General features: G+C 47.4%; 1 protein-coding gene across 6 annotated transcripts in view; it reads right to left on the bottom strand.

Moving 5' to 3' along the window:
- Positions 1 to 14,406, bottom strand: part of LOC121582890 (TBC1 domain family member 14-like) — a 55,957-nt gene that overhangs the window by 20,054 nt on the left and 21,497 nt on the right. For 3 of the 6 annotated variants that reach the window (XM_045225241.1, XM_045225240.1, XM_045225243.1), the window contains 2 exons: positions 10,821 to 10,944; positions 1,825 to 1,952 (listed from right to left, as the gene is read on the bottom strand). In XM_045225241.1, the coding sequence (XP_045081176.1) occupies positions 1,825 to 1,952; positions 10,821 to 10,944 (252 nt within the window). Of the gene's footprint in view, positions 1 to 1,824; positions 1,953 to 5,899; positions 6,563 to 10,820; positions 10,945 to 14,406 lie in introns of those variants that run through there. The other 3 variants (XM_045225242.1, XM_045225244.1, XM_045225245.1) reach the window with 3 other exon arrangements.

Here is a 14,406-nt window from a genome sequence, read left to right on the forward strand (position 1 = left end):
AATCTACTATCCCCCGTAGTACAAAAGTTGACCTATTCTATTCTGTGAGAGAAATAAATACTCCAAACATAGTCTGGGACAGTTGTGGGATGCGACAGATCCCAAATTAATACAACCACTAGCATCCAAAAAACATTTTAAAACAATGAGGCTGACACAACAGATCAAAACGTTTAGCTTACAAATGTTGATAAACTATTAGGCTATTTCTTCACATTATAAGTGAAGCAACAATGCGCACACGTCAGTAGGCTAAAAGTGCAAATGTTCCAAAATGCAGTCAATGATTAGAGGGACAATAGAGTGCTGAGTACCAGGCAGTTAGCAAGTTTGGTAGGATACTAATGACCATCAGCAGCATCAGAGCTTGGAGAAGCCTAATAACCGTAACTAAACGGTCATGTGGAATTTCACTGCCGTCATGACTGGATTCACTTGGTCAGGTTATGTCATGGAATACTCAGTGAATACTTTTTATAAACTAGGTGGTTCGAGCCCTTAATGCTGATTGGCTGAAAGCCGTGGTATATCACGGGTATGACAAAACATTTATTTTTACTGCTCTAATTACATTGCTAACCAGTTTATAATAGCAGTAAGGCACCTCTGGGGTTTGTGATATATGGCCAATATACCACGGCTAAGGGCTGTATCCAGGCACTCCGAGTTGCGTCGTGAATAAGAACAGCCCTTAGCCGTGGTATATTGGCCATATACCACAAACCCCAGAGGTGCCTTATTGCTTAAATATACTCAGTGTATCATCTGCTGTGTATGACAAAGACAGAACAAGAAAGATCCCCAGCCCTGTAGGCAGCCCTGTAGAGGACAGAGAAGGAGATGGGCAGCCCTGTAGAGGACAGAGAAAGAGATGGGCAGCCCTGTAGAGGACAGAGAAAGAGATGGGCAGCCCTGTAGAGGACAGAGAAAGAGCTGGGCAGCCCTGTAGAAGACAGAGAAAGAGCTGGGCAGCCCTGTAGAGGACAGAGAAAGAGATGGGCAGCCCTGTAGAGGACAGAGAAAGAGATGGGCAGCCCTGTAGAGGACAGAGAAAGAGATGGGCAGCCCTGTAGAGGACAGAGAAATAGCTGGGCAGCCCTGTAGAGGACAGAGAAAGAGATGGGCAGCCCTGTAGAGGACAGAGAAAGAGATGGGCAGCCCTGTAGAGGACAGAGAAAGAGATGGGCAGCCCTGTAGAGGACAGAGAAAGAGATGGGCAGCCCTGTAGAGGACAGAGAAAGAGATGGGCAGCCCTGTAGAGGACAGAGAAAGAGATGGGCTGCCCTGTAGAGGACAAAGAAAGAGCTGGGCAGCCCTGTAGAGGACAGAGAAGGAGATGGGCTGGCATCATGTTGATCATGGTTAGACAGTCAATCCCCCAAAAGGGAAATGGAAGTCTGATCCATGACTCAACAGTAGAAACACTCCTCCCCCTCTACCAAGCTGCTACATAACCCTCTGAATGGCACACGTACACAATCCACGTCTCAATTGTCTCAAGGCTTAAACATCTTTCTTTAACCGGTCTCCTCCCTTTCATCTACACTGATTGAAGTGCATTTAACAAGTGACATCAAAAAGGAATCACAGCTCTCACCTGGATTCACCTGGTCAGTCTATGTCATGGAATACTCAGTGAATACTCGGGCTGTGGTTTTATGACTGCACAGAATCATTAAACAGTTTGTTGAAAGCCCCCACCTTTCCTTCAATAATGCCCAGAGCCAGGTAATACCACTAGACTGTATAAGAGGGTGCTGTGTGTGTGAGTGTGTGTTTGTGAACCCTGTCTAGTATAAGTGTGTGTGTGTGTGTGTGACGTACGCAGGACGGTCCTCCAGTATAAGTGCTGTGGTGGAGTGGGGCTCAAAGTCCAGGTTCTTCCTGACACTCTGTCTAGGAGACGGGGGACTGTGACCAGGTCCAGCTCTGCTACTTTTAGTTTCATATTCCTAGAACAGACACAAAACACACACATTCAAACATAATACACACACACACACACTTACCTCACGCGTACAATGCAAATATGTACAATGTTTTTATTTGCCAAGTTCCTACCAGCCACTTTTAGTCTCATATTCCTCTAGACAAAAACTTCAAGCACACCCACAAAGAATATACTCAAAAAGGTACAATGAAATATCAAGACAGACACTTGGCTTTATTCACCCGATTGAACAACCAGGAAAGTCTAATTGAAATCTAATGGCTCAGTAGTTGTTCAGTTGTTTCAAATTCCATTTCATAAGACATGATAAGCTAAATCCTCAATGGGATGTGAATGCAGATCTGTGGTCTGGTAAAATTACATTTAAAAAACAAAAGAAAAAAACTAGAAGCATCTTATTAAAGCTCAATATGGATCAGAGCAGAGTCAGCTAATAGAGAAAAGCTAGGGGTCTGACATTTCATTTCCTCAATACTTATTTTGTCCCCTGGTCCATTCACACGCACACGCGCACTCGCACTCGCACTCGCACTCGCACTCGCACACGCACACGCACACGCACACTCACACTCACACTCACACTCACACTCACACTCACACTCACACTCACACTCACACTCACACTCACACTCACACTCACACTCACACTCACACTCACGCGCTATAAGCCTGAGTTCAGCCCCCTGGCCCTTAGCGTCCCCTATCTAATGAGTGTGTCCCTCTGTGTGTCACAGAGTGGGGCGCGTGACGCCCTGGCCATTAGGACTCCGGCCACGGAAGCAGTTAAACACTGACAGAAAGTTGACTCACTCACAGGGTGTGTGTGTGTGTGTGTGTGTGTGTGTGTGTGTGTGTGTGTGCGCAGCACAAAAAGGTCACAGCCTGAGTCAACAGAGAGATAGCGCTGCACTGTAAGATGTAGGGACAGAGCGATCAGTGTGTGATGAGGGGTCAGGACACACAAGCCCAAGAGAGGGCTATCTGCCAGTCAGTACACTGGCTGGTGACTGATGGGGCTGGGCCATACGGGACAAAATGGCATATCACAATATTGTTTTTATGAGTAGTGCATGACCCTAGGATGGAAACACATTCATTCTAAGTCGTTTTAATGGGCTTTCTCCATTCTGACGGTTTTACACTCAACCAAACTAGAACAAAACTGACAGTTAAGTGGATCCATTCCTGTATACCTTCAAATATGATATCGCCCAACCATTGTGAGAGATGAAGGGAACGAGGGAGAGAGAGAGAGAAAGGGATCATATTGGTCTATAAATTAAATGAAAAATGGGGGGGAGGCAAGCAGACGCTGCTAAGGCACCGCCTGGATGTTGATCATGTGTATTTATGTTGTCTGAAAGGTCACGCTCAGGCCAGCTACTATTCTTGCTTAATGAATAGGAAGAAACGGATTCTAGTACAAATATGTGTTTGCAGTAACGGTTTCCAGTGTAGGCCAACTAAACTAGCATGGAGTGTTTCTCCATGTGGTTGTAAAGGGCCCTGCTTCAGAGTGGGGTCATCGTAATGTCTTAAAGGAGGAAGCCAGGTGTGAGCCACAAACTACTGCGGTGGTTCCCCCCGTCACTGCCAACAAAGGAGGGCCACTGCACAGGGGAAATTAGGAGGCGAGATTCTCTGAGTGCTGTCTAAGAGGTGGAGGGGAGAGAGAGAGAGAGAGGGAGGGGGAGAGAGAGAGGAGGGGGGAGAGAGAGAGAGAGAGAGAGAGGGAGGGGGAGAGAGAGAGAGAGAGAGAGAGAGAGAGAGAGGGAGGGGGGAGAGAGAGAGAGAGAGAGGGGGGGGAGAGAGAGGCAAGAGACACTACTGAGTGATGGAAACCTTGACTCCATGTGGTATATGACAAAGACCTGAGCTGGTGATTCAGACAGATAAGCCTGTGGCTGCAGACAGGCAGGACTGCTGCTGCTCAGAGCACAGGGCTGAAAGAGACACAGCTGTTACTACACAGTGGTGAGTCACGGATTGGAGCTGGAGGGAGAGGGGGAAAAGAGAGAGAGAGAGACAGACACACTGCAGGATCAGAGTCACTACTCTTGAACTCTCTCACTTCCATGGGAGCTGAAGAGGGAGGGGGATTGAAATCTGGCACCTCTGCACCGGCATTGCAGGTGCCTCTAGCAAGGTTTAACGCAGGCCGTGTGCGTGTGAGAGAGAGAGAGAGAGAGAGAGAGAGGGAAGAGGAAAGTGAGAGTGTGTTTCATAAATGGTTATGGCTACAGTCCTGCTACCCAACTGCTTCCCATTCCACTCTCTCACTAGTCACAGGCTGAGAGAGCGGTTTATCGCATGGCCTCTGATTAGTACCGTAGAAAACAACACATTGACCAAACAGACGGTTGGCGTCACACCAATCCTCTCACCCGGGACATTAGAACCCCATCTCAGCGACCACAATCACATCAAACTAACAACCTCAATGTGCTACTGAAATAGCCTTTCACTGCTACCGCTGGGATGTTATAACATTTGACTTGGTGTTTGTTCGGCGTCGAGGCTGATCCTGTAATCATATAGGGAGATGAGCTTTAGTGCTTTTAGCGGCTCCAGTGGCAACGGTATCCCAGGGTTACCCGTCTCGAAGGGGAACCTGCATTGTTACGACAAGGCCAGTGTTTCATTAACTTTCTCTAATTTCCTGGTGATGTAAGAGGGTCCGCCTGCCTGCCTCCGTAGCTCAGTGTTCTGATGGTATTGGAGAGGACAAACACACGTAGCAATGAGCAAAGCGACAGTACAGGGTATAGTCTAGGGGTTACCTGTAGAAGCAATGCCTCACTGACACTAAAAACAATACAGTTGTTTTGTAATAGTCTACTGCTACACAGGGCAGACTGACAACAAAATGGAAGAAATTAGTTTATTTCTATGAACCATGTGAAGACCACTAGCAGAGGACCAATACCTCCTTCAAATCCTCTACTTTAAATTGAGTTTAGTGCACATCCATTTTTCGCACTGGGTCAGGACTGAGCACTCCACATCTCGTTGCTTCTCTCCCGCACAGAGGTTAGAGAGACCCGGGGTGTGTGTGTGTGTGTGTGTGTGTGTGTGTGTGTGTGTGTGTGTGTGAGGACGAACAGACAAACACCAGACACTTGTACATGGAAAACACGATACGATACGACGATACTTAGGTGCCGATACGATATGCATTGCGATTCTCAATGTATTGCGATTCGATACTGTGATTTTATTGCGATTCGATGTTCTAAACATAGTGCTCAACATATGTCTGCTGCTGAGGGACAAGAGAGAGCCATGAGAAAACCAGTTTTGATCAGTCATGGAAATAAAAGTGCTGAAAGCAAATTGGCTCCCTATTTAAAAAGAAGATGGAGAACAAGCTATGAAGGTACAGCCAACTAGGGCAAAAAATAATACTGCAATATTGTCAAAACGATACGATATATTGTCAAAAATAATATCCCGATATGTAACTGTATTGATTTTTCCCCCATTACCAGAAAGCATGAGTCTACAGACAAACACCAACACTTCTACAGGGAAAACAGGAGTCTGCAGAAAAGGACAAGGGGACTGTTGTTGTGTTTCATAGACGGGTCATATTACAACAGATACACTGCTGGACAAATCTAATACAAGGACATCGGTCATTAGAAGCTGTCAAAATACCTTTAAAAAAGAAACATGTCACACTCTCACTACACCAGAGGAGATGAGCTGAAAGAGGATGTGTAAAGGCTAAGCCCTCCTGTCCTCTACCTCCCTCCTGTCTCTCTCTCTCTCTCACTCCCATCATTCCTTCTCTTTCTACTCCCTCATTTTTCCTGCTGTCAGACGGGGAGAGAGAGAACGAGAGAGGAGAGACTGTAGACTGCTGCGCCCTCATCCGCATCACGTCGAGCTGACAAACACACACACACACACACAGACAAACACACACGTACACACGAGCTCACTCACCATGAACGCTACAGTTCCGTACAGACACCCAGACCAACCAAGAGGGGTTTAAACTCCACAAACCGTCATGGCTGCTCCCGTTGGCCCAGCCCACACAGAGGACGAGGAGGTCAGGGTGACAGCGGGCCTGTCGATGGGACACACCCCCAGCTGGAGCTGATGCATGATACCGTTGTCTTTCCCTCTCCCACTCAGTCGCTTTCTCTCTCTCTCTCTCTCTCCCCCCCCCCTCGCTCTCAGCATGCACAGACGCTACACTGAGAGGCACTGCATCAGTGAAGAACCCAGAGGATCAGTGTGTGTGAGCTCTCTGCTATAATAATCCATCTTCTCGGCACTCCGACAGCGATGCCTTGGGGCATTTTATTCTCTCCCTATATCTCCCTCTCTCTCTCTCTCTCTCTCTCTGCCTGTAGGCCCGCTGCTTGGCCACTACGACGGTGACGTCAGTGAGTCTGTTCTCCCATGTCCAGCAACTCTGTTAAGCCTCAGAGGGGGAGGGGCCCAGGCTAAAAGGGAACAGGGATTGGTTGACTTCCGGGTGATTGACAGCTAAGTACCGGTGGGACAAGGGAGGGGATAAATCCAAGCAAAATACACTAACAAGCAACAGGACTGCTGAAAATTTTGAAAAGTGAAGCTCGACAATTGAATTACGGCCGAGCATTCTCAAAGGGCTAAAAGTCGTTGATAAAAGAAAAAAGGGCTTATAGTGTGACGGTGCAATAAAGCAGGACAAATACAGGAGTAAACTAATAAAAACAGAAAAAAACAGACTCATTGTCCACAGGGCACTGGCTCCACCCCCTGCCGTCAGCCAGCGGTTGCCATGGCGAGACAACAGCATCCAGGCAGGTGCTGAAAATCTAGCCTTGCCATCCGAGCCCAGGCACCAGGGATAGGGTTACCACCGGAGATGAAAATGCCTTACGCAAGATGGGGTTAACAGGGGAGGGGCTGTGTGTGGTCGATCTACAGAGCGCTCACCTGGCTAGCAAAAGGACTCCGTCCACACTGAAAGTATCAAATGGTGGAGATAGGCCCTACACTTGACTTTCTGGCCTCTTTAAAATTGGAGGACCCTAGGTAATGCTTTGACGTCATGGTTCACACTATCACTGTAGTCTGATACGACAATGGCACATGTATGATGGTTATAAGTAGGTTTTATGTGTATATATACACACACTTTGAAAGTTTCTTCAAGTGCAGTCGCAAAAAAAGGAGACCGTGTCAATCAGGCCTTCGTGGTCAAATTGCTGCAACAAAACCACTACTAAAAGGACACCAATAAGAAGAAAAGACCTGCTTGGGCCAAGAAACACGAGCGATGGACATTAGACCGGTGGAAATGTGTCCTTTGGTGTAGAGAGATTTGAGATTTTTGGTTCAAACCGCCGTGTCTTTGTGAGACGTGGTGTGGGTGAATAGATAATCTCCGCATGTGTATTTCCCACCGTAAAGCATGGAGGAGGTGGTGTTATGGTGTTTTGCTGGAGACACTGTCTGTGATTTATTTAGAATTCAAGGCACACTTAACCAGCATGGCTACCACAGCATTCGGCTGCGATACGCCATCCAATCTGGTTTGGGTTGTTTTTCAACAGGACAATGACCCAACACACCTCCTGGCTGTGTAAGGGCTATTTTACCAAGAAGGAGAGTGACGGAGTGCTGCATCAGATGACCTGGCCTTCACAATCCCCCGACCTCAACCCAATTCAGATGGTTTGGGATGAGTCGGACGGCAGAGTGAAGGAAAAGCAGCAAAAAAGTGCTCAGCATATGTGGGAACTCCTTAAAGACTGTTGCAAAAGCATTCCAGGTGAAGCTGGTTGAGAGAATGCCAAGAGTGTGCAAAGGTGACATCAAGGCAAAGGGTGGCTAACGTTTTTGATCCCCTGCTGATTTTGTACATTTGCCAACTGACAAAGACATGATCAGCCTATAATTTTAAATGGTTATTATTTGAACAGTGAGAGACAGAATAACAACAAAAAAATCCAGAAAAACGCATGTCAAAAATGTTATAAATTGATTTGCATTATAAATGAGGGAAATAAGTATTTGACCCCTCTGCAAAACATGACTTAGTACTTGGTGGCAAAACCCTTGTTGGCAATCACAGAGGTCAGACGTTTCTTGTAGTTGGCCACCAGGTTTGCACATTTCTCAGGAGGGATTTTGTTCGACTCCTCTTTGCAGATCTTCTCCAAGTCATTAAGGTTTCGAGGCTGACGTTTGGCAACTCGAACCTTCAGCTCCCTCCATAGATGTTCTATGGGATTAAGGTCTGGAGACTGGCTAGGCCACTCCAGGACCTTAATGTGCTTCTTCTTGAGCCACTCCTTTGTTGCCTTGGCCGTGTGTTTTGGGTCATTTTCATGCTGGAATACCCATCCACGACCCATCTTCAATGCCCTGGCTGAGGGAAGGAGGTTCTCACCCAAGATTTGACGGTACATGGCCCCGTCCATCGTCCCTTTGATGCCGTGAAGTTGTCCTGTCCCCTTAGCAGAAAAACACCCCCAAAGCATAATGTTTCCACCTCCATGTTTGACGGTGGGGATGGTGTTCTTGGGGTCATAGGCAGCATTCCTCCTCCTGCAAACACGGCGAGTTGAGTTGATGCCAAAGAGCTCGATTTTGGTCTCATCTGACCACAACACTTTCACCAAGTTCTCTTCTGAATCATTCAGATGTTCATTGGCAAACTTCAGACGGCCCTGTTTATGTGCTTTCTTGAGCAGGGGGACCTTGCGGGCGCTGCAGGATTTCAGTCCTTCACGGCGTAGTGTGTTACCAATTGTTTTCTTGGTGACTATGGTCCCAGCTGCCTTGAGATCATTGACAAGATCCTCCCATGTAGTTCTGGGCTGATTCCTCACCGTTCTCATGATCATTGCAACTCCACGAGGTGAGATCTTGCATGGAGACCCAGGCCGAGGGAGATTGACAGTGCTTTTGTGTTTCTTCCATTTGTGAATAATCGCACCAACTGCTGTCACCTTCTCACCAAACTGCTTGGCGATGGTCTTGTAGCCCATTCCAGCCTTGTGTAGGTCTACAATCTTGTCCCTGACATCCTTGGAGAGCTCTTTGGTCTTGGCCATGGTGGAGAGTTCGGAATCTGATTGATTGAATGCTTCTGTGGACAGGTGTCTTTTATACAGGTAACAAGCTGAGATTAGGAGCACTCCCTTTAAGATTGTGCTCCTAATCTCAGCTCGTTACCTGTATAAAAGACACATGGGAGCCAGAAATCTGATTGAAATTGAAATGATGATTGAAATCTTTCTGAGTGGTTGTTGGCCAAGATCTCGCGATACATGGCCCCATCCATCCTACCCTCAATACGGTGCAGTCGTCCTGTCCCCTTTGCAGAAAAGCATCCCCAAAGAATGATGTTCCCACCTCCATACTTCACAGTTGGGATGGTGTTCTTGGGGTTGTACTCATCCTTCTCCTTCCTCCAAACACAGCGAGTGGAGTTTAGACCAAAAAGCTCTATTTTTGTCTCATCAGACCACATGACCTTCTCCCATTCCTCCTCTGGATCATCCAGATGGTCATTGGCAAACTTCAGACGGGCCTGGACATGCGCTGGCTTGAGCAGGGGGACCTTGCGTGCGCTGCAGGATTTTAATCCATGACGGCGTAGTGTGTTACTAATGGTTTTCTTTGAGACTGTGGTCCCAGCTCTCTTCAGGTCATTGACCAGGTCCTGCCGTGTAGTTCTGGGCTGATCCCTCACCTTCCTCATGATCATTGACGCCCACGAGGTGAGATCTTGCATGGAGCCCCAGACCGAGGGTGATTGACCGTCATCTTGAACTTCTTCATTTTCTAATAATTGCGCCAACAGTTGTTGCCTTCTCACCAAGCTGCTTGCCTATTGTCCTGTAGCCCATCCCAGCCTTGTGCAGGTCTACAATTTTATCCCTGATGTCCTTACACAGCTCTCTGGTCTTGGCCATTGTGGAGAGGTTGGAGTCTGTTTGATTGAGTGTGTGGACAGGTGTCTTTTATACAGGTAACGAGTTCAAACAGGTGCAGTTAATACAGGTAATGAGTGGAGAACAGGAGGGCTTCTTAAAGAAAAAACGAACAGGTCTGTGAGAGCCGGAATTCTTACTGGTTGATAGGTGATCAAATACTTATGTCATACAATAAAATGCAAATTCATTACTTAAAAATCATACAATGTGATTTTCTGGATTTTTGTTTTAGATTCCATCTCTCACAGTTGAAGTGTACCTATGATAAAACAAATTACTGACCTCTACATGCTTTGTAAGTAGGAAAACCTGCAAAATTGGCAGTGTATCAAATACTTGTTCTCCCCACTGTATATTCCGGACTCTGACATTGCTCATTCTGATATTTCTTAATTTTTTGTATTATGCGTGTGTTGTTATTACTGCACTGTTGGAGCTACAAACACAAAAAAATCACTGCCCCTGCAATAAAATCTGCGAATCTGTGTATGCGACCAAAACAACTTTTATTTTGACCCTCGGGTCACAGGGCCCCATTAGGCTACATATACCAAAGCTCTTGGAAGATTAGTCCATCTGAGGACGAAAAAAAATAAAAGCTGACCTGTTGATTCAGCAGTCTCAGCTGCGCCACAGTGTATTGGTAATCAGTGGCCACTTACAGATAACATGGATTAACAATGTGGTAATGTTATGTTGTGAAGTAGGCCACAGCGAGGAGAGTAAAGGGTAATTTCATGGTGAGGCTTGCTATCCCTGTCATTTGCAATATCACAATTTGGTAAATTAGAGGACACATTTATTCGAAGTGCCCGGCAGAAAACCGTACATATTCAGTATAATATGTTGTGAAGTGTATTGTGTACCCTAGAGGCCCTTTTCATGGTGTGTTTTCTCCGTGTGTGTGTGGTCTCTGTGTGTACCTTTTGTATTTTCTGGGGGTCCTTCACTGAGCGATCTTTATGGGGGACCGTACCAAACAGCCTCCAGCCCGGGCCCTTCTGCTCCACTGGCACAGTGTCCTTCACTTTCTTAGTAAACAGACTCCTGAGAGAGAGAGAAGGAGAGAGGAAGAGAGAGAGACAGAGAGACAGAGAGACAGAGAGACAGAGAGACAGAGACAGAGAGAGAGAGAGAGGAAGAGAAGGAGAGAGGAATGGAAAAAGTGAGAGAGAAAAGAGAACATGGAAATTAGGACATAAAACCCAGAGCCAAAGCTACACACAGACACACACCCTTCACTACTAGGTCACCCCTGAGGCGTAGAACTGTGACAATACAATGGCTGGTGTGTGTGTGTGTGTGGTGCATGAGTGAGACAAGCACACTAGCGGAATTCATGGATTTAAACAAAGCCATACAACGAGCCAGTGGACTGTTGAAGACCCAACTAAATCATGTGAGGACTGGAGCAGGACAGGCCAGGGTCAGAGAACTGGGCTACACTTCAACTAAACCATGTGAGCACTTGAGCAGGCCAGGGAGAGAAGACCAGAGTCAGAGCAGGCCAGGCCAGAGTCAGGGACAGAGCAGGCCAGGCCAGAGTCAGGGACAGAGCAGGCCAGGCCAGAGTCAGGGACAGAGCAGGCCAGGCCAGAGTCAGGGACAGAGCAGGCCAGGCCAGGCCAGAGTCAGGGACAGAGCAGGCCAGGCCTCAGGGACAGAGCAGGCCAGCCAAGTCAGAGGCCAGGGAGTCAGGGACAGAGCAGGCCAGGCCAGAGTCAGGGACAGAGCAGGCCAGGCCAGAGTCAGGGACAGAGCAGGCCAGGCCAGGCCAGAGTCAGGGACAGAGCAGGCCAGAGTCAGGGACAGAGCGGGACAGAGGAGGCCAGGCCAGAGTCAGGGACAGAGCAGGCCAGGCCAGGCCAGAGTCAGGGACAGAGCAGGCCAGAGTCAGGGACAGAGCAGGCCAGAGGAGGCCAGGCCAGAGTCAGGGACAGAGCGGGACAGAGGAGGCCAGGCCAGAGTCAGGGACAGAGCAGGGAGCAGGCCAGGGTCAGGGACAGAGCAGGACAGGCCAGGGTCAGGGACAGAGCAGGACAGGTCAGGGACAGAGGAGGACAGGCCAGGGTCAGGGACAGAGCAGGACCCAGGGTCAGGGACAGAGCAGGACGGCCAGGGTCAGGGACAGAGCAGGACGGCCAGGGTCAGGGACAGAGCAGGATAGGCTAGGGTCAGAGCAGGTCAGGGCAGGCCAGGGTCAGAGCAGGTCAGGGCAGGCCAGGGTCAGAGCAGGTCAGGGCAGGCCAGGGTCAGAGCACTAGGCTACACCTCAATTGAAAACAACATATTGACTTAAAGTAGGTCAAATAGAGCACAGCGTAAGGAAGAGAATAATCTAATAATCTGTGGGGTTGGCATTAAAGGGGTAGATGACTAACTGTAAGTCGCTCTGGATAAGAGCGTCTGCTAAATGACTAAAATCTAAACGTAATGATGTTAAGAATCAAATGCAAACCTCTATAATAAATGGTTCTTTTTCAAGTGGTCGTCATATCCTTTAATAATACTGCACATATCCTTTTAAATTTCTCCATTAACATATTGCTTCAGGATTCACAAAGAGACAATGGATGGCTTCAATTAAAAACTTGAATAGAGAGTGAGAAGGCATTAATCAAAAGAGACAATTTCCTTATCGCTAATAGAGGTGACATAACAGGCTATTAATGACATGATGCTAGCCAGTTCATTTCCTGTTTTCCAGTGGCGTAAGCTTGTCTTTTCTGCTAGCCTAAGTGCTATCAGATCGATAAGGTTACTACTAAATGGTTAGTAACCTGAACCTTTAGAATCATCATTGGAGTCACGGAGTGAAAAGCAATTCCAGAAAAAACACTGGGATAGGATATTAGATTATCTTAAGATAATACAAAATAAGTTATATGTTTCATTTGTTGACATAAGTCCTTTTAGGTGAAATGGATGACTACTTAGAAAAGTTCCTATGAGCACTAATGACCACACCAGAAGGTATATTATGAATGATGAATATTAAATCCACTACCCATACAGTATGAAGCACCTTAACTCTGGAAAGGTAACGTTAGACCACACAAAAATTCACTGTAACAAAGCATATTACTTTGTGGCACGTCATTGACCACACATCCAATAAATCAATACCTGCTCCCTGACACTCACACAGAGCAACACAGACAGCTGGCAAGCTGTGTCAATGACTGAATTAAAACTGCAGAGTTAGTTACACCAGAACCTGTTGGCCAGTATATCACCAGAGACACTCTGGAGGATCCAAATCAAATCAAATCGTATTGGCCACATGCGCCGAATACAACAGGTGCAGACATTACAGTGAAATGCTTACTTACAGCCCTTAACCAACATTGCATTTATATTAAATAAAAAAGTAAAATAAAACAACAAAAAAGTGTTGAGAAAAAAAAGAGCAGAAGTAAAATAAAATAACAGTAGGGAGGCTATATATACAGGGGGGTACCGGTGCAGAGTCAATGTGCGGGGGCACCGGCTAGTTGAGGTAGTTGAAGTAATATGTACATGTGGGTAGAGTTAAAGTGACTTAGTAGCAGAGCGTAAAAAGATGGGGTGGGGGGGCAGTGCAAATAGTCCGGGTAGCCATGATTAGCTGTTCAAGAGTCTTATGGATTGGGGGTAGAAGCTGTTGAGAAGTCTTTTGGGAGAAGTATTTTGGACCTAGACTTGGCACTCCGGTACCGCTTGCCGTGCGGTAGCAGAGAGAACAGTCTATGACTAGGGTGGCTGGAGTCTTTGACAATTTTGAGGGTCTTCCTCTGACACCGCCTGGTATAGAGGTCCTGGATGGCAGGAAGCTTGGCCTCAGTGATGTACTGGGCCGTACGCACTACCCTCTGTAGTGCCTTGCGGTTGGAGGCCAAGCAGTTGCCATACCAGGCGGTGATGCAACCAGTCAGGATGCTCTCGATGGTGCAGCTGTATAATTTTTTGAGGATCTGAGGACCCATGCCAAATCTTTTCAGTCTTCTGAGGGGGAATAGGCTTTGTCGTGCCCTCTTCACGACTGTCTTGGTGTTTGGACCATGATAGTTCGTTGGTGATGTGGACACCATGATAGTTCATTGGTGATGTGGACACCAAGGAACTTGAAGCTCTCAACCTGTTCCACTACAGACCCGTCGATGAGAATGGGGGCGTGCTCAGTCCTCTTTTTTTTCCTGTAGTCCACAATCATCTCCTTTGTCTTGGTCACGTTGAGGGAGAGGTTGTTATCCTGGCACCACACGGCCAGGTCTCTGACCTCCTCCCTATAGGCTGTCTCATCGTTGTCGGTGATCAGGCCTACCACTGTTGTGTCATCGGCAAACTTAATGATGGTGTTGGAGTCGTGCCTGGCCATGCAGTCATGGGTGAACAGGGAGTACAGGAGGGGACTGAGCACGCACCCTGAGGGGCCCCGTGTTGAGGATCAGTGTGGCAGATGTGTTGTTACCTACCCTTACCACCTGGGGGCGGCCCGTCAGGAAGTCCAGGATCCAGTTGCAGAGGGAG

This window comes from Coregonus clupeaformis, chromosome 15 (assembly GCF_020615455.1).
Source record: "Coregonus clupeaformis isolate EN_2021a chromosome 15, ASM2061545v1, whole genome shotgun sequence".
Classification (NCBI taxonomy): Eukaryota; Metazoa; Chordata; class Actinopteri; order Salmoniformes; family Salmonidae; genus Coregonus; species Coregonus clupeaformis.